Raw genomic sequence first — 20208 nt, forward strand, 5'->3', positions numbered from 1 at the left:
TGGGCACATGCGGGAGTCTGTCTGACTGTCTCTCCCCGTTTCCAGCTTCAGAAAATAAAAGAAAAAAAATCCCTCTGCAGGAAGACCACTGTGACCACCCATTCTAGTTTACAATGTGCTCTTGTCATTCTCTGTTCTGTTCCCAGGTAGCACTTCCTTCCATTGCAATAGTATATTTGTATTCATCATCTGTTTAATGCCAAACTGTCCCTCTAGAACAGGGGTCGGGAACCTTTTTGGCTGAGCGAGCCATGAACGACACATATTTTATTTTATTTTTTATTTTTCCACTGATTATTTTATTCAGAAAAAAAGAAGAAGAGACACAAAAATCTGGGTCATTTGCAGTATGTATCAGCTTTCAATTTGGCTCTCCTGTCCAGAAGTGTTTCATGCAAAAATCCATCTTTCCGGGCCTTTTTAAGAGCTTTACTGTCTTCTTTACTTATTTTAAGTTTGTGGTCTTGGAAGCTCTGAAATTTCTTTACATAATTGATTTCACACTGTTTAACATTTCCTTTGTCTTCTTCTGGAATATCATCTTTTTTCTTAGTTTCTCTCTCAGCACAGGATCGAATCTTTATCATTTCTTCTTCTCCTGCTGTTTCACTTTTTGCTTCTATATCGCCTGCTTCATTGCATCTGATAAAGCAGCTATTTGAGGCCAGTAAAGCCATTTTCCTATCTTGAAAGACTGGTTCCCATTGTTCTCTTGGTCCAATCGCATCTGAACGCCCAACGACAAGTCCATCTGAATTTATACCAAGGTATTTCCCACAGCCAGATTTTAGGGCGATTCTGGAATCAGACAGTTTGACAGCTGTAAACTGCTCCGGAGGACTAGGGCCCTCGTCGACTTCTTTATGTGGGGCTCCCAGTGTGAAAAGTCTGTTGTCCAGTGCGTGTATGTAGGTTCCTTTATCCATCTCAATTGCTATGGTTCCTGAAATTTCACCGACGTTTGTTACTGTCCACCAGATTCCAACAATGTCAAGCTGGGTTTCTTCATCATCCTCTCTTTTTCTCTTCTTCTCTGTGCTCTTTTTCTTCTTACTCTTGGCCTTGGTTCCCTTGAGCACAAGTTTGGTGGACTTCACGTAGGAGTATTCAGCCATGGTTCTGGTGGCGCTTGTGCAGGAAGGTGGGAGCTGATCAGGATGATACCGGGACTGGAGCAGGGACGGAGCACCGCCCGCTGGAAGCGCGCACACACTTGGCAGCGAAGTCTCCGCAGAACCCAAACGCCACATATTTTAAAATGTAATTCTGGGCCCTGGCCGGTTGGCTCAGCGGTAGAGCGTCGGCCTAGCGTGCGGAGGACCCAGGTTCGATTCCCGGCCAGGGCACATAGGAGAAGCGCCCATTTGCTTCTCCACCCCTCCGCCGCGCCTTCCTCTCTGTCTCTCTCTTCCCCTCCCGCAGCCAAGGCTCCATTGGAGCAAAGATGGCCCGGGCGCTGGGGATGGCTCTGTGGCCTCTGCCCCAGGCGCTAGAGTGGCTCTGGTCGCAACATGGCGACGCCCAGGATGGGCAGAGCATCGCCCCCTGGTGGGCGTGCCGGGTGGATCCCGGTCGGGCGCATGCGGGAGTCTGTCTGACTGTCTCTCCCTGTTTCCAGCTTCAGAAAATGAAAAAAAAAAAAAAAAAAAAAAAAAAAAAAAGTAATTCTGTGAGAGCCATACAATGACCCATGTACATTACGCAATATCCAATAAAAATTTGGTGTTGTCCTGGAGGACAGCTGTGATTGGCTCCAGCTACCTGCAACCATGAACATGAGCAGTAGGAAATGAATGGATTGTAATACATGAGAATGTTTTATATTTTTAATGTTATTATTATTTTTATTAAATATTTGTCTGTGAGCCAGATGCAGCCATCAAAAGAGCCTAATCTGGCTCACGAGCCATAGGTTCCCGACCCCTGCTCTAGAATTATGAGCTCCAGGAATATAGGAACACTTCAGCTCTCAGGGTTGACAAACTTTCTGTAAAGGACCAGTTAGTAAAAGTTTTAGGCTTTGTGAGGCATACAATCTTTTGCAACTACTCACATCTGCTGTGGAAACCCAAAAGCAGCCATAGAACATATATAAATGTGTTCCAATAAAACTTTATTTACAAAAATGGGCAGAGAACTAGATTTGGCTTGCGGGCCATAGTTTGCCCACTCCTGATCTATATTAATGACTACTGTGCTCAGAGCTAACAGTTTTATAGCATTTACTATGTGTAAGGCACTGTCCTAAGTGCATTTCATGTATTCATTCAATGGTTTGAATGACTTCATGAGTGTCCCTCATTTGCAGTTGAGACCGAGAGCTCACAGTAACTTACACAAGCATACCCAGTCACTAAATTAAACTTGTATCTAGACAGCCTGGCTCCAGAGTCTATGCTCTTCCCCCTTGTTGGGCAGATGAAATATATTATGCTCACTTTGTTAAAGATGGCGCTGCCCACATGGAAACCCATCTCCCAGGTGATGATATTAGTTGCCCTTATGCTTGGAATGGGCGTAATTATATTAATGTGTGTTGGGGGCGGGCTGTGGGCAGGCAGGATCCTTGTATCTTGGGGCTTGGTTTTAGGACTAAGCCTTTCCCACCCTTTTTGATATAGGGTAGTGCACTCTCATGAGGAATCCCATCATGCCTCAGATAAGTGACTTTGTATCAGAGATTTCCCTATTTGTATATTGGATTAAAGGTTTGGATTTCTGCACTATAAAGTGGGGCAGATCGGGAGCTTGCTGTCTTGGTTCCTGAGATTAGTATTAGAGGAGAGAACAGAAAACGAGAGCAGAGAAAAGCCACATGGAGGAGGCCAGAAGAAGCAGCCAAGACGGCGGAGTGTTGAAGGAAAAGCCAGTTTGTGCAGAGAGAAGGAAGGAGATGGGGAACAGAGGTGAATAAGTCTGGTGAGCTAGAAACCTTTGATTCTAGGAAACTCGGATAAGTCAGTAGCTTTGTGAGCACTGAATGTGAGTGGGTTTTGGAGCCCAGTGTGTGTTTTACTTGCCCTCCGGGTGCAAGCTAGGATTAAAGATGATGGCCAATCAGTTTTTGGCTCCGTTGTTTCATTACCATCTGTCCGAATCCAATGCGAACCTGCATGGGCCAGGCTGCTGTGATAGTGACCGTGGCACCTGGCTTCACACCCCTCTTGGTTGGTAAATGAATGAACAAATGAGTAATCAAATGAGACTTGGGTATGCAAGTCTTCACAAAGTATAAAATACTACAGAGGTTTGAAAGTTGAAACCAAGCTTAACAAGCCAGAATGCTAAGTGCAGCTCCCTTGACCCCGACTCTGTGTGTCCCCAGGTCTGTGTGTCCAGGGCACAGCCAGCAAGAGTGTGACTACAGCCTGACCAGGTGGTGGCGCAGTGGATAGAGCGTCAGACTGGGATGTGGAGGACCCAGGTTTGAGACCCTGAGGTCGCCAGCTTGAGCACGGGCTCATCTGGTTTGAGCAAAGCTCACCAGCTTGAACCCAAGGTCTCTGGCTCGAGCAAGGGGTTACTCGGTCTGCTGTAGCCCCACAGTCAAGGCACATATGAGAAAGCAATCAATGAACAACTAAGATGCTGCAACGAAAAACTGATGATTGATGCTTCTCATCTCTCTCTGTTCCTGTCTGTCTGTCCCTGACTATCCCTCTCTCTGACTCTCTCTCTGTCTCTGTAAAAAAAAAGAAAAAAAAAAAGAGTGTGGCTACCTTGCTCCTTCCCCTTTTGGCATGGGCTTTTCTCAAAGGCAGTATGAAAAATGGGCAAACCAGGAGGTCATCTGGAATTCCCACTCTATAATGGCACTTTCTGCTGAATTGTCTCTGCTTTGTCCAATCTCTGAGTTTCTCCTTTATGAGTTGAAAGGCAGAAGAGTGAACAGGTTGAGACAGTAGGCTTTTGAGTCTTATAGAGCAGATTCAAACCCAGCTTCTTCGGCCTCAGTGTTTACGTCTGTACAATGGGGATAGGAACAATATCTATCACTTAAGATAGCTGTGACAATTCAATAAGGTTAAGAGTGTCCTAAGAAGTTCTTAAATGCCCGTGGTTGTTATTCTCATTATCCTGGTACTCAGGACACAGGGAGGCAAGGTGGGCAGTCAAAACAACACAGGATCTAGAGTCAGAGGAATGAGTCCCATGTTTTATTAGCTATGTGACCTCACATCGACTATTTAATTCTGGGGGTTCACGTGCCACTTAAATTTCCAGAACATTTGGGAAATGACATAGCATTGGCAAACCTTTCCCCCCGGTTGGGCAGATACAATATATTATGATCACTTTGTTAAAGATGGCACTGCCCACGTGGAAGCCCATCGCCCAGGTGATATTAGTTGCCCTTCTTGCTTGGAATGGGCGTAATTATATTAACGTGTGTTGGGGGTGGGCTGTGGGCAGGCAGGATCCTTGTAGCCTGGGGCTTGGTTTTTGAACTAAGCCTTTCCCACCCTTTTTGATGTGGGGTGGACTTTGTACCAGAGACTTCCCTATTTTGTATATTGGATTAAAGATTTTGATTTCTGCACTATAAAGTGGGGCAGACCAGGAGCTTGCTCTCTCAGTTCCTAAGATTATCATTAAAGCAGAGAAAGGACATGTGGAGGAGGCCAGGAGAAGCAGCCGAGATGGTGGAGTGCTGAGTGAGAAGCCAGTTTGTGCTGAGTTTGTGCAGGGAGAGAGAAGGAGATGGGGAACAGAGGTGAATAAATCTTATGAGCTAGAAACCTCTCAGGCCCTGGCCGGTTGGCTCAGCGGTAGAGCGTCGGCCTAGCGTGCGGAGGACCCGGGTTCGATTCCCGGCCAGGGCACACAGGAGAAGCGCCCATTTGCTTCTCCACCCCTCCGCCGCGCTTTCCTCTCTGTCTCTTTCTTCCCCTCCCGCAGCCAAGGCTCCATTGGAGCAGAGATGGCCCGGGCGCTGGGGATGGCTCTGTGGCCTCTGCCTCAGGCGCTAGAGTGGCTCTGGTCGCAATATGGCGACGCCCAGGATGGGCAGAGCATCGCCCCCTGGTGGGCAGAGCGTCGCCCCTGGTGGGCGTGCCGGGTGGATCCCGGTCGGGCGCATGCGGGAGTCTGTCTGACTGTCTCACCCCGTTTCCAGCTTCAGAAAAATGAAAAAATAAAAAAAAATAAAAAATAAAAAAAAAAAAAAAAAAAGAAACCTCTGATTCTAGGAAACTTGGATAAGTCAGTAGCTTTGTGAGCACTGAATGAGTGGGTTTTGGAGCCCAGTGTGTTTTTTTACTTGCCCGCAGGGTGCAAACTATGATTAAAGCTAATGGTCCACCAGTTCTTGGCTCCGTTGTTTCATTACCATCTGTCCGAATCCAATGTGAACCTGCATGGGCCAGGCGGCTGTGATGGTGGCTGTAGCTACTGGCTCTACACTCCCCAATATGACAGTAATAATTTTCTTAAAAACCTGACATTTATCACCATCATTATATTATTATAAAGAAGGAACATTTTAAGGAAAGTAGGACGGATACAATGTGAGAACAATGAACTCACAACAGCGTCCTTGTTTCTCTTATTTCACTCACTTCCAGCCCTCAGTCTAAGCCTCACCTTCCTTATCTGTAAAATGGAGTAACAAATAAACATGCAACGGTGCACTGATCTAGCTGATACACCTGTTGCGAAGTAGGGGCTGCAGGCTCTTAGCTCCCTCCCCGGTCTTCCTCTTGAGCTGGTTCGCCTCTCGCTCAATTCCCTTCTCTAATGACTCTTCTGGGAGCTGAGAGGGAGGACCAGAAAGAGCCAGGAATCTGATCTCAAAGGTCTTTATTGGGGGCGAGGGGTGGGGGTGTATACAGGTTGCGGCCTAGATGGAAATGACCAAAAGAGAAGAAAACAGCACTCCTTCTGGGAAAATGTAGGGACCCTGGGAAAAGGGGCCTGTTTCTGCCCGGGTCTTTGAAGCTCTTTCCAGCCGGGCAGGGTGTGGGCCGCAGCTGGAGAGCAAGGTCTGAGGGAGAAATTTTACTATCTCTGGAGACAAAAGAACTTTTGTGTGTTAATGGTATCTGGGTGGGGTGGGGTGGGGTGGGGAAAGGGGAAATGGATAGTGGGAAAGAGAATGAGATTCTACAGGAGAAATAGAAAGCAAGAGAGATAGGGCTAGAGCTGGCAGGCAGATGAAAGGGAGAGACCGAAGCAGGGAGAGTGTCTGAAGGCCAAAGAAAGACAGGCCCAGGAGGAGAGTCCTCTTGGGCCAACTTGGGTTTTCGCCTCAGCCCTGAGTGCTCAGAGCAGTGTCTAAAGGGGCTGTCAGAGCTTGAGCTCCGACCTGGGACCTGGCTGCCTCGCAGGCAAGTTATGCAGCTCTCAGTAAGTCGCGCCCCTTCACTGATCCTCAGTGTGCCCATCTGTGAAATGGGCGGCTGGACCCTCTGGTGGCTCCAGTAACATGAAATAGGAGAGGGGTGTCCACAAGCTGATTTCAGTTATTGATTTATTTTTTAAAGCTCAGACATGAAATGTTCCCAACTCAAGGAGGGGACCACAGGTCTTCCAAGTCTATCCAGAGCTGGCTGGCTATGATTGGATGAATGAAGGTGGGTTGCAGGCTAAAGGTTAGATAGCTTTCATTGGATGGACAAAGACTTGTGAGTTTGAGGTCTGAGAGGCACAAAACTGCTGCCATTGTTCCTTCCAGCCCTGGCTCTCTGAGAACTGAGTCAATGAAAGACGTGGGCCTCTTTCCTGGACGCCAGAGAAAAGAAAGATGCAACTGAGGAAAGAAGGAAGGCAAGGAAGTCTTTTTCTTCTGTCACATGCTAGACATTTAGAAAATGGAATCAGGAAGAAAAAATCAATCAGTGGAGGGAGTCCAATTCATGTCTTGGGGGGGGGGAAATATATATATATATATATATATATATATATATATATATATATATATATATATGGCAGATAAAATGTATTATGCTCACTTTGTTAAAGATGACGCTGCCCACGTGGAGGCCGTTGCCCAGGTGATATTAATGTGTGTTGGGGGCAGGCAGGATCATTGTAGCCTGAGGCTTGGTTTTGGGATTAAGCCTTTCCCACCCTTTTTGATGTGGGGTGGTACAATCCAATCATGCCTCAGAGAAGTGACTTTGTATTAGAGACTTCCCTATTTTGTATATTGGATTAGAGGTTGTGAAGCTACAATATAAAATGGGGGCAGAACGAAAGTTTGCTCTCTCTTGGTTCCTGGGATGATTAGCATGACAGAGCAGAGGGAGCAGAACAGAGAGCAGAAAGAGGCCATGTGGCCAGGAGAAGCAGCCAAGATGGCGGAGTGCTGAGTGAGATGCCAGTTTGTGCAGAGTTTGTATCTGGGATAAGGAAGGAGATGGGGAACTGAGGAGAATAAGGCTGGTGAGCTAGAAACCTTTGATTCTAGGAAACTCGGATAAGTCAGTGACTTTGTGAGCACTGAATGTGAGTGGGTTTTGGAGCCCAGTGTGTGTTTTTACTTGCCCGCCGGATGCAAGCTAGAATTAAAGAAAATGGCCTATCAGTTTTTGGCTCCATTGTTTCTTTACCGACTGTCCGAATCCAATGCGAACCTGCATGGGCCAGGAGGCTGCTGTGATGGTGGCCCTGGCTGCTGGCTTTACATTATATATATTCCTTGACTCCATCTTTCAGGGGAACCCTTACCCTTAGAGGGTTAGGTCCACCTGGAAGCCACCAGAGCCCAGGGAAAGTTCAGAACCATGAAGCTGGTTGGATTTGAGCCCAGAGAAGCACATGTTGCTACTGCAACTGCCTTGGTAACTGGGGGGGGGGGCAGGCTGAACACGGCCTCCCCATCTTGTACGGCGCCTCGCCGATCCAGTTGCCCATGTAAGAGAAAAGGTCCCAGGGAGACGGCGTCAGGGGACAGAGTTACACGAACAACTTCCACACAGGTTTCCAAATCTCAGCACCACCACTGACCGGCTGTGCGACCTTGGGCAAGTCACATCTGCAAGCCTCAGTTTCTTTGCCTGTGAAGCCAAGAGAGGACTTGCCTCCGGGATGCAATGAAGATGAATGATGGAGCCACGTGTGCATGCGCCTAGCACTGTGCCTGACAAATAAGTGACTCCCCAGTAAGTGCTGATTTTTTTATTCTTTCCACCACCCCTCACCCCAACTCAGGCAGATCTAAGTTCTGGGCCTGGTCCTGGCTTCTGCCAATTGGTGATGTAATAAACCACCCCATTTCTTGAGTATTTTATCCTCTGAATAGAATCAATGAATAAAACGGTGTCCATAAAAATTAGGTGAAGAGATTTAGTAACTTGTAAGAGTGCTGTGCAAAGCTAGAACAATTAGACAATGAGTGTAACTCAGTCACGGGTGACGTGCCCATGCGGCCACTGCTGTACATTTATTTCTCCAGTGGCTTCACCCCAAATCCATCCCATCTGCTTCTGAGTTAATCCTGCCACTGACCATGGTCTTTGGGAGGAGGGGGAATAGGGAGCCATTGCTTAATGGTTACAGACTTCCTCTTTGGGGTGATGAAAAAGCTTTAGAAATAGTGGCGATGGTCGCACCACAAGGTAAATGTAATTAATGCCACTGAGTTGTACACTTAAAAATGGTTAAAATGGCAAGTTCTATGTTATATGTATTTCACCAAAGTCTTTAAAAATTAATAATGTAATATGCCAAAAACCATTGAACTCTACACTTCCAGTGGGTGAGTGGTTATGGTATGTGAATTATATGGTATGTCAATAAAACTGTTAAAATAAATAAACAAACACTGAACACCACCTTCTCCTGTTCAAGAAATCTTATTGGTTTCTCATTGTCTACACAGGGGTTGGAATTTTTTTTTTTTTTTTGAAAGGGCCAGATAGTAAATATTTTAGGCTTTGCAGGACAGATATCTCTATCACATGAAAGCAGTCATAGATAATATGTATTGAATGCCTTCCCTGTGTTTCAATAAAGTTTTATTTACAAAAACAGGCAACGGGCCAGATTTTGGCCGTAGGCTGTTGTCTGCCAGCCCCTGGCCTGCAGAATCGCATCTACCACTTTTGGTCAGGCAGTCCAGACCGCTCTGGCCCCATGTGGGTCCAGCTCACACCTCTCACCTTCCCACAACTCTCTTCTCAATCCCAGCCCACAGATTTCTCTTTTTCTCCCTTTTTCTCCTCTCAAGGCCTAAAGTCATTCTCCAAGCTCTTTCTTGCTTGTGGCTGCTTAATAATCTCACTATTGGCCTATAGTTTTGTTTTTTTAAATAGATTTAGAGAGATAAGAAGGGAAAGAGAGAGAAAAAAACATCTATTTATTATACCACTTATTTATGCAGTCATTGGTTGATTCTTATATGTGCCCTGACTGGGGATCAAATCTGCAACCTTGGGGCATTGGGGTGATGTTCTAACCCACTAAACTACCTGGCCAGGGCCTAGAGTGGTAATTATCTTTGCAAATTCCAGTGCCTTATTTCCCCACACTTCAAATGAACATTCGCTCTGGGTAGGAATGGAATCCCTTTCTTTTCCCCCTCTAAAAGTGATTATTGAATGACTGTAAGTAAAGTCATCAAAGTGCTTAGAAAAGTATGCATTCTGATTTCATATGGAACTCATTCATTCTTCCATTCATCCAGCACTTCCACAGGGCAGCAGGATTTTTCCAGATGCTGTGAGTATACAGTTTTTTTTTCTTTTTATTTATTCATTTTAGAGAGAGAGAGAGAGAGAGAGACAGGGGGGAGGAGCTGGAAGCATCAACTCCCATATGTGCCTTGACCAGGCAACCCAGGGTTTCGAACCAGTGACCTCAGCATTTCCAGGTCGACGCTTTATCCACTGCGCCACCACAGGACAGGCCGAGTATACAGTTTTCACAAGATCTCTTGGAAATCTGGTGGCAGGGAGAGCGGGTGGTGGAGACACCAGGGTGATGGCATCAGAGTGGTTCTATTTGTTTAATTTAACCACTTGGAAAAAACCTCTACTGCTTAAAAAAAGAAAGAGTTGACATGACTGTAGTGGAAAGGTATAGAAATGAATAAGATCTATTTCCCACCCTTGCCTGACCAGGCGGTGGCGCAGTGGATAGAGCGTCTGACTGGGATGCGAAAGGACCCAGGTTCGAGACCCCGAGGTTGCCAGCTTGAGCGTGGGCTTATCTGGTTTGAGCAAAAAGCTCACCAGCTTGGACCCAAGGTCACTGGCTCGAGCGGGGGGTTACTCGGTCTGCTGAGGGCCCGCGGTCATGGCACATATGAGAAAGCAATCAATGAACAACTATGGTGTTGCAATGAAAAACTCATGATTGATGCTTCTCATCTCTCTCCATTCCTGTCTATCTGTCCCTGTCTATCCCTCTATCTGACTCTCTCTCTGTCCCTATAAAAAAAAAAAAAAATTAAAAAAAAAAAAAAAAGATCTATTTCCCACCCTCAAAGAGTTTATAACCTAGTCACAATCATGGCCACCATTTATGTATCATGTACCATGTACTATGATCCTCTGAGAGCCAGGTACTATTAGCTCCAGCTAAAAAGAGGAGAGTGTAGAGATGAAATGACTTATCTAAAGTCCTCCCGGTGCACATAGTAGAGCTGGGACTTAAACCCAGATCTGGTAATGACAATAAAAACCAAAAATATTCTGAATTTCTTATGAGCCTGGGGGCGTTTCCTGGATCAGCTCAACATTTTTTTTTTTTTTTTATTCAGTGAGAGGAGGAGAGGCAGAGACAGACTCCCATATGTGCCGGGAGCAGGATCCACCTGGAAAGCCCACTAGGGGGTGATGTTCTGCCCATCTGGGGCATTGCTCTGTTGCTTGGCAACGGAGCTCTTCTTAATGCCTGAGGTGGAGGCCATGGGGCTATCCTCAGTGCCTGGGGCCAACTCGCTCCAGTTGAGCCATGGCTGCAGGAAGAGGAGAGAGAGAGAGAGAGGCGAGAGGGGGAAGGGTAGAGAAGCAGATGGGCACCTTTCCTGTGTGCCCTGACCAGGAATCAAACCCAAGACATCCACATGTTAGGCCAATGCTCTATCACTAAGTCAACCGGCCAAGGCCTTTTTTTCTTTTTTCTTTTTTGACAATTCTATAAATAGAATACGCATCCACTTTGCAAATGAAAAACCATAGAAAGGTTAAATTACAATTCAAACCCTGACAGTCAGTCTTGACACCAGAATCTAAAAAAATTTTTTTTTCTTTTTGTATTTTTCTGAAGCTGAAAACGGGGAGAGACAGACAGACTCCCGCATGCACCCGACCGGGATCCACCCGGCACGCCCACCAGGGGGCGACACTCTGCCCACCAAGGGGCGATGCTCTGCCCCTCCGGGGCATCGCTCTGTTGCGACCAGAGCCACTCTAGCGCCTGGGGCAGAGGCCAAGGAGCCATCCCCAGCGCCCGGGCCATCTTTGCTCCAATGGAGCCTCCCTGCGGGAGGGGAAGAAAGACACAGAGAGGAAGGAGAGGAGGAGGGGTGGAGAAGCAGATGGGCGCTTCTCCTGTGTGCCCTGGCTGGGAATCGAACCCAGGACTTCTGCACGCCAGGCCGACACTCCACCACTGAGCCAACCGGCTAGGGCCCAGAATCTAAAAAATTTAACAACTGTACTACTAATACTCAATGCTGCAAAAATTTGATATATCAGCAAATAAATTGGAACAGTTTCGTAAGCTGTATGTAATGGAACTTGGATGTTATATTATTCCTTGTCTAATAAAGCTGGTCTACAAATACAATACTTTATCAGTAGGCATTACCACCTAGCAAATAGCTAGAGAATTAACGTCCAAGCTACCAATGACTTCCAGAACATAAGGACAACACAGTAGACATAACATGGGACTTGGAATCAAAGGCGTGTGTTTTGGTGGAGGAGGGCATAGTGGGGTTAAGTGGTGAGGAACAAAGACTTGACCAGGGGGAATGAACACACAATACGGCGTACAGAGATGTTATAGAATTGCGCACCTGAAACCTGCGTAATTATGTTAAACAGTATCACCCCAATAAATTCAATTTTAAAAAAAGGCTTGTGCATCAAATATTTCCACTACTTATTGGCTCTGTGACTTCTGGTAACCTCTCTGATTTTCAGTTTCTTTATCTGTCAAAAAGGGAAAATACAGGTAGAAGGTGACGGGAGCCAATTTGACTTTGGGTGAGGGGTATGCAGCATAATCAAACGTCAAAATAACCTGGAATTGTTTTCTCGGAACATATGTACCTTGATTTATCAATGTCACTGCATTAAAATTAATAAAAATAAGATTTTAAAAAAAGGGAAAATAGTTTCCTAGTGTTCTTCCCCTTCTTCCTTCCTTCTTTCTCTTTCACCCCTTCAGTGAGATAATAAAGTAAAAGCATTTCTCATGATCAAGGCCTACATGAAAGTAAAAATTGGTAATCATTATGTAATTCTGAAATTCTACATCTTGTGTTTACTCAGAATTTGTCCTTGTTTCTGTCCCTATAAGAAGCTGAAACATTTGCAAGTCTGAATACTATACATTGAATAGAAATGTCCATGTTTCCATGGTAGGAAGGCCACTCGTGACCTCTCTCCCACCAAACTGACTGGAGAGCTTGCGAGTCTGATTAGATGAACACGCTCGTTCTAGCCTTTCTTTCCTTTGGAATGAACCTGTCTGCAGGGTGCAGGTGTTTTGGTTGCTCTAGTGCCTGTGGTAAGCTTAGAGAGACCGGCACTTCCCTTATAGAAAGAGGCCTGTGGTTGACCAGTGTTGCCTGTCAATGGGCATGCAGGTCTAATTCAATAGTGAGACACTTGCAAGCCCACTTGGCTGGCAGATCTAAGCCACATTCTCCACTATGGACCTCACCAGTGCGATTGCCTGTCCACCTGCCTCAGTCTTCTGTCTCCCAATCGATTCTGAAACTTGGATAAAGAAAAAGTACTATTGCCTGACCATGCGGTGGTGCAGTGGATAGAGTGTCGGACTGGGACGCAGAAGACCCAGGTTTGAGACCTCGAGGTCGCCAGCTTGAGCGCAGACTCATCTGATTTGAGCAAGGCTCACCAGCTTGAGCCCAAGGTCGCTGGCTCAAGCAAGGAGTCACTCGGTCTGCTGTAGCCCCCCCCCCCCCCATCAAGGCACATAGGATAAAACAATCAATGAACAACTAAGGTGCCGCAACAAAGAATTGATGCTTCTCATCTCTCTCCCTTCCTGGCTGTCTGACCCTATCTGTCCCTCTGTCTGACTCTGTCACACACACAAAAAGAGATAAAGCATTATTAATGGGACCTGAAACTACCAAAATGTATGGCTTTGAGGTTACTTAACGGAGGAAGGCAGGGTGTCTTGTGTGTCTTTCCTTTGAATTCTGCCACTCCATCTCAGGATCCCCCTTCCCGCCCCAGAGCCCCCTCCGTCCCAGCTCTGCACTTACTTAACAGCGTAGTTGCAGACCAAGTACACTGCCTGGTGCCAAGTGCTGCCCAGACGCTGATGCTGCCACAGGTGTGGATGGCACAGCCCAGCCGGTTGGAGGATGCCCACACCATCTGAGGAAGGACACAGACAAGAAAGGCTGAGAAGGCTCTGGGGCCCAAGTCCCTGAGGGCTAGGAGGCTCCTGCACTTGCTCCAGGGTGGGTGCCTTGCGAGGCCTGCCTGTCCCAGGTGACAGGGCTGAAAGCGGATTGTACTATAATGTTTCTCAGACTTTTTTTTTACCACAGTGAACAGTAAGAAATAAATTTTAGTGCTAGCTTCAGCAGCACAGATACTAAAACTGGAATAATACGGCGAAGATTAGCATGGTCTCTAGGCAAGTATGACACACAAATTCGTGAAGCATTCCATATTTAAAACATATAATTTGTTAGCCTATGCATTTTACACATAGACACACTCAAAACAAACAAAAATTTTATGAACCAATATTTAATCTTATCATGTATGAAATATGCTAATATTTTCTGTACTGTCTATAAGTTTCTTTTCTTTTTCCCTAGTGACCACTATTTAAAAATTATTGTGTTGAAGGTTAAAATACAAACTTCAGATTTAAACAGCCGCGGGTCAGAATATCAGTATCACTCTGAGCAAGCCGTTTAAGTACTCTGTGCCTCAGTGTATAAAATGGAGGTAACAACATCTCACGAGAGGTCAGGAAGGATCTTTGGTTTAGGTCTTACATTTCCTAGAGCAGGGGTCCCCAAACTTTTTACACAGGGGGCCAGTTCACTGTCCCTCAGACCGTTGGAGGGCCGGACTATAAAAAAAACTATGAACAAATCCCTATGCACACTGCACATATCTTATTTTAAAGTAAAAAAACAAAACGGGAACAAATACAATATTTAAAATAAAGAATAAGTAAATTTAAATCAACAAACTGACCAGTATTTCAATGGGAACTATGGGCCTGCTTTTGACTAATGAGATGGTCAATGTCCAGTTCCATATTTGTCACTGCTAGCTGTAACAAGTGATATGACAGGCTTCCGGAGCTGTGACGCATATGTCCCGCGTCACCGAAAGTAGTACTGTACATGAGCGATGCCATGCTTTGCGGTGCTGCCACATACAGTACTCTCACTGACCACCAATGAAAGAGGTGCCCCTTCCAGAAGTGCGGCGGGGCCAGATAAACGGCCTCAGGGGGCCGCATGTGGCCCATGGACTGTAGTTTGGGGACCCCTGTCCTAGAGTCTCACATTAGAATTGAAGATATCTGCCATGCAATTGGAAGTTTCTGTCTTATTTTTTGCAATATTGTATTACATTGTATTTTCATGTGTGATAAAAATGAACATATTCAATGTTAGCATTCAAAATATATGATGATTTCTATAACCTTATTTTGGCTTTTTTTTTTTTAAAAGATAGCAAGAGCCTTAGAAAAACAGAAAATTCTAGAAAGTGTTTGGACCTGTTGGACTGTCAGACCACACATCTCTATTTTGGGGTCAGAAAACCTGCGGTCAGCCGACCTAAGACACTCAACACCGGGTCCAGTTCTCTGGGTGCAGCTTCCCAGGAAGAGGCTTATTATGCAAAAGGAAGTCCATCGGGGCTCTGCTCTATTTCTAATTTTCCTTCCTCCACCTGCTTTTCCCTCTAAGGGACCAGCTGTGTTCTTGCATCAGCCCTCGGCCCTGCAAAGGGGTACCTGGGTGTAGTGGGAGCACACGGGGCCAGTGCAGCGCCAGGGGCAGTGCGGGTCACAGTCCTCCGGGGCTGGAAACAGGTAATGCAGCTTCTCCTCCGACCAGGACTTCACAAAATCCACCACCGAGCGGTGCCCCGGGGGGGGGGGGGGGGTAGAGTAGACGGAAGATGCCGGATCGGGGAATGGAAAAGTGGCTCTGTCACCAACCTGCTTGGCGACCTTGTCGAATGACTTGAGTGAAGGAAGGGCAGAGGGTCACTCACCAGCCAGAATGGATGGAGAGGTTCTGGCCCACGTATCTCATCAGCTGTGAGGGCCCGTGGCCCCAGATGCACTGGGTGGCCCAGGCCTTGGCAGACCTGGCCAGCCGCTCACCCCAGATCTGGGGAGAGAAAGGCCATGAAATTCCTCGGGAAACAACCACCATCATCACAACAGTGTCCCAACATGTACATTTACCTGGTGCCACGACTCCCTCAGCCCTTGGACCCTGCAACGATCTACTTGACAGATTAGAATACTGACACTCCGAGAGGGCCTGCGATTTCAAGGTCAAACAGCAAGTCCATACAGAAACCAACAAGCACAGCCAGGGCTCAGGCTCCAGTCTGGTGCCCTTTTCTCCCTGCTGGACTCCAAGATCAGGCTTCTCTGCTGTGAGCGGGCACTGGTCCAGTTCTCAGCAGTCCCTAGAAGTGGCTGAGTCCAGGGTGACGGCAAGATAACTGATCTTCTATTTTATTTATTGTATTTTCCAAATGTTTTTATTTTAACTTTAAAAATATTTAATTCAAAAAATCTATTTTGAACAATGAAAATATGCTCAAGTTAATATGTAAGATGCTCAGAGGAGGAAAAGCAGAAAGTCTTCTGTCTATCCTACACTCATTCCTCCAGCCACTGTGCCCCCTCAGGGCAACCATCACTGTGAGTGTTCTGTGCCCTTTTCCAGAACTATTCTAGACCTGTACAAGCATAGGTGTGATTACATATATAGTTACACTTATGTATGACAATTATACAAGACACACACACATATATTTTGATAAATGGCAGCATGCTGGACATTCTATTCACCCCCTTGCTCTTTTCACTTAACAAGATAGGCTATCTTGGTGATTATTCCATGTCTGTACATAGAGAATAAATATCCTTCTCATCCTTCATAACAGCTTCATAATTGTGCAATGTATGAATGCTCCAAGTTTTAGAATCTGAAAAGGTTATCACTTAAAATAAAACCACACCAGTTCCAGCCCTGGACAGGTAACTCAGTTGGTTAGAGCATCACCCCGACATGCCAAGGTTGTAGGTTCAATCCTGGGTCAGGGCACATACAAGAGTCAACCAATGAGTGCATAAATAGGCAGAACAAATTGATGTTTCTCTCTCTCCTTTCTTCTTTAACAATTGATAAATAAAAATTAAAAAAGAAACTAGTTCCCTTCCAGTTCTAACTTCCTGGGATTCTCAGAGATATTATTTGTTCATCTGGCAGATATTGAAATGCATTTCCAGTCCCTGAGGACTCACAGTCCAGCAAGGAAACGAGATGTGAAACAGCGGCTGCAATCCTGGAGGCTGCGAGAATGGGAAATAGGCTGAACTGTCTTGGGGGTGTGGGAGAGAAACAGCTCCTTGAGCAAGGACATCTGTCCTGTGGGCAGCTAGTGAAAAAGAAATCAAGCACTAAAAGCCCTCTTTTGGAGATACAAACATCTCCGTGGGGCTGTCTGACTCACTCAGTTTTTTAGGAAAGCAGAGAAATATTCCCTGCATTCTACAAAGAGGTAAATGAGGGAAGGGGCATGCTAACATCAAACCCTCCCTCACTGAGCCTCCCCGAGGTCACTGGAGAGATATCTCTCTCCCCGTTCCACACTGCATGACATAATTAAACACCTGGTGAAGTAAGTGCCTTGCCACACATCACTGGTACTCAATAAATGTGTCATTTGTTTGAAAATGGAGGGCCTTCTATGTGCCAGTTACTGTGCTAATCAATGAATGAGTCAGTCAACGAACAAATAAACGTTCTCCCACCTCTAGCTGTTTGCCATTCCTGCTTCTTTCCCCACCTCTCCCCACACCTTGTCACTACCTGGCGTTATATTCTATATCTATTCTGTTCATGCTTGTTTTCTATCATCCTCACTGAAATGTAAGCTCTACAAGGAGGGGGTGTTTGTCCATCCTGGTCTGGGTAGTGTCCAAGAGGCTTAGGGTGGTGCCTGGCTCCAAGCAAGCCCAAGTAAGTACCGTACTTCCCCGTGTATAAGACACGCCTTAATTTTGGGGCCTGAAATTTGAAAAAAATGTATTACATAAAATTATTTATTTTTTTGTGTGGTAGAGACAAAGTCAGAGAGAGGGATAGATAGGGACAGACAGACAGGAACGGAGAGAGATGAGAAACATCAATTATTCATTGCGGCTCCTTAGTTGTTCATTGATTACTTTCTCATATGTGCCTTGACCAGGGGGCTACAGCAGACCGAGTGATCCCTTGCTCGAGCCAGCGACCTTGGGTCCAAACTGGTGAGCCTTGCTCAAACCAGATGAGCCCGTGCTCAAGCTGGCGACCTCGGGCTCTCAAACCTGGGCCCTCCACGTCCCAGTCTGAAGCTCTATCCACTATGCCACCACCTGATCAGGCTATTACATAAAGTTATGGAACTCAAGTTTTATTCATCATAAAATTCACACAACTCCTCATCACTGTCAAAACTCCCATCCATTAGCTTGTCCTCATCTGTGTCTGATGATGAATCACCGTCTTCAATAATGAGCGCAAAAACAAGCGCAAAGAAGTGGGAAATGCAAGTAAAAGTCCACAACCACTGTAAAAGACGCACCCTGTTTTTAGACCTCAAATTCGGAAAAGGGTGCGTCTTATACATGGGGGAATACGGTCAGTGAATGGACATGCTGCAGAAGAATTTGCAGGCTGTTGTGTAGCAAGTCTTGGAAGGGGTGGGACTAGTGATCTCTTTCCCTGAAGACACCTGTGGGTGGGCAGGAAACCGAGGCCTCCAGGCTGGTCTGGGACAGTGGTCCCAGGGGAGAGGAGGGGCTGTAATAAAGGGAGAGGTCCCCTCCTTCATTCTGGGAGGCTGGGGTGAGAGGCACCGGTCCTGACTCCTCGAGGGCAGACATCCCGTTCCCTCCCATGGTCAGCTCCTGGTTTTCCTCAGCTGGAGACCCTCCAGCTACCAGTCCCTACAGCTCCAAACTCCACCTCCACAGGCTTGCTGAGGACGGGCTAGGTATGTCCATCACATCCCTGGGACAAAGGGACAATAGCCTGGAAAGCTCCAGCCACCCACCACTAGCAAGTCCCCAGTGGGGGGCCAAAATTCTTGGGCAGGGTATTGCGTGGTTAAGACAACAGGCAGACATGGGTTAGAATCCCAGCTGGGTGACCTTGGACAAATTAATTCTCTGCATCTCAATTTCTTTGGAAAATGAAGATGATAGTTCCCACCCTGAAGGAAGAGGGTCCTCAGGGTTGTGTGAAGTGCCTGGTGCATAGTAGGTGCTCCATAAATAGCAGTCCTCTGCCCGGACTCCCCGGAGGACCTGTGTAATTGTCTTCATGTCCTCATCTTTAACATGGGCAGACCCTGCCCTTTCCACCTGGCCCAGACACCCAGAGCCTGGCTTGAGGGGGCAGCCCTCATGGAACAGGTTGAGGTGAGTGGCATCTGCTGGAAGGGGGACTGGGGAGGGCACAGGGACTCACCATATACTCCATGTTCGCAGCTGGTGGGTGCACGCTGGCCCTGATGTGGTTGTGATAATCCAGTAAGGCACTCAAGTCCCAGGTGGAGATGTGGCGCTTCCACCGGTAGTGGGGCACCCCCAGGCCACTCAGGGGCTGCAAAGCTGTGCCCTCAGTCCAAGCCAGCATTAGGGTGGCATTGGGCATCAAGGCGTTCCCTGTCCGGCCTGCCCAGAAGAGCAGGCCTGCCAGGCCCACGGTGCAGGGCAGCAGGGGCATAGCTGGCTGAAGGGGTCACACGGCTGCCTGTGCAGTCCAAGCTGGCTGCCTGGAGGGGGCAGGCATAAGGGCCAAACCCTGAGTGTTCCCCAGCAGAGCCACCCAAAAGGATGCTAACTCTGGGAGCTTGGCAAAGCCTTCTTGGCTCAGCTCTGGTCCAGGTGCCCAACTCCCCATCCCGCCCACTCCAGTGGACTGAGTGAACTGGGCAACAGGAAGAAATGCCCCGACAGTAGCCCAGGACCTGGGGTGAGATGCTGTTACCACGGCAAAGCCAAGGCTCCATCCCACCAGCCCAGGAGACAGACACCAGGCCTCGCCATCCTGGATGCCCCCTTCATCCATCCTGCTTAAAGTGGGCTCCTTCAAGGCACTGAGAGGGGCAGGGCCAACCTTCCCCAAGGCTTCGTGAGCATTGTTCCTGAGCTGCTGCATTTTCAGGATGGAGAACAAGACACACAGAAAGAATCAGATGCAGAGACTGAAGAGGCAGAGAGAAAGAAAAACAAGAGCCAGAGAAAACAAAAATGAGAGACCAAAAAAGACACAGAGAAAAGGAGTGAAATAAATAGAAAGGTGGAAAGATACAAGAGAGAACGAGGGATGATAATATCAATAGGAGGGAAAAAAGAGACAGAAAGACAAATGGGGAAGAAAAGAACAGAGAAGAGGAGGAAAGAAATGGACTTAATGAGAAGCAAGCCAGAGAGAGGCTTGCAGGAGGGCGCGCAGAGGGCTCCCCAGGGGCGCGTACCCAGGACAGAGAGCCCGGGTGCGTGGCAGGAGGCGCTGGAGGCAGGGGACCTCTGCAGACACCCAGCCCGCCTGGCAACACGCGACTTTAACGGTCCCCTGGGAGCTGATGGCATCTGCCGTGCCCTGCCCCACAGCCCCTCCCCTTCCAGCAAGGCCAGACTTAGACAGGAGATTCCGCCCACTGCCCATGTGCGGCTCGCCTCTGCCACCCTCTCTAGCCTCTGCTGTTTTGCTGTTTGAGCTTCTAACTGGAGTGTGCAGGGCTGGGGCTAGGCTCCTGTTCCGAGTAGGGATATGGAAATGGCAGGGATTCCAGG

General features: G+C 47.2%; 1 protein-coding gene, 1 non-coding gene and 1 pseudogene across 2 annotated transcripts; 1 reads left to right on the top strand and 2 right to left on the bottom strand.

The window, feature by feature from the left end:
- Positions 1-291: 291 nt before the first annotated feature.
- On the bottom strand, positions 292-1174 carry LOC136308122 (protein FRG1 pseudogene; annotated as a pseudogene).
- A 6496-nt stretch (positions 1175-7670) lies between these two features.
- R3HDML (R3H domain containing like) lies at positions 7671-19141 on the bottom strand. The gene is given in 7 exon segments (XM_066237576.1): positions 7671-7793; positions 7795-7852; positions 13409-13457; positions 13460-13523; positions 15136-15266; positions 15397-15517; positions 18878-19141. Coding segments are annotated over 7 exon segments (804 nt in total). The 5' UTR covers positions 19136-19141.
- On the top strand, positions 13723-13829 carry LOC136309754 (U6 spliceosomal RNA). Its single transcript, XR_010726403.1, has one exon. It is a non-coding gene; the product is annotated as a U6 spliceosomal RNA (small nuclear RNA).
- Positions 19142-20208: the final 1067 nt, after the last annotated feature.

Source organism: Saccopteryx bilineata, chromosome 6 (genome assembly GCF_036850765.1).
Source record: "Saccopteryx bilineata isolate mSacBil1 chromosome 6, mSacBil1_pri_phased_curated, whole genome shotgun sequence".
In the NCBI taxonomy this organism is placed as follows: Eukaryota; Metazoa; Chordata; class Mammalia; order Chiroptera; family Emballonuridae; genus Saccopteryx; species Saccopteryx bilineata.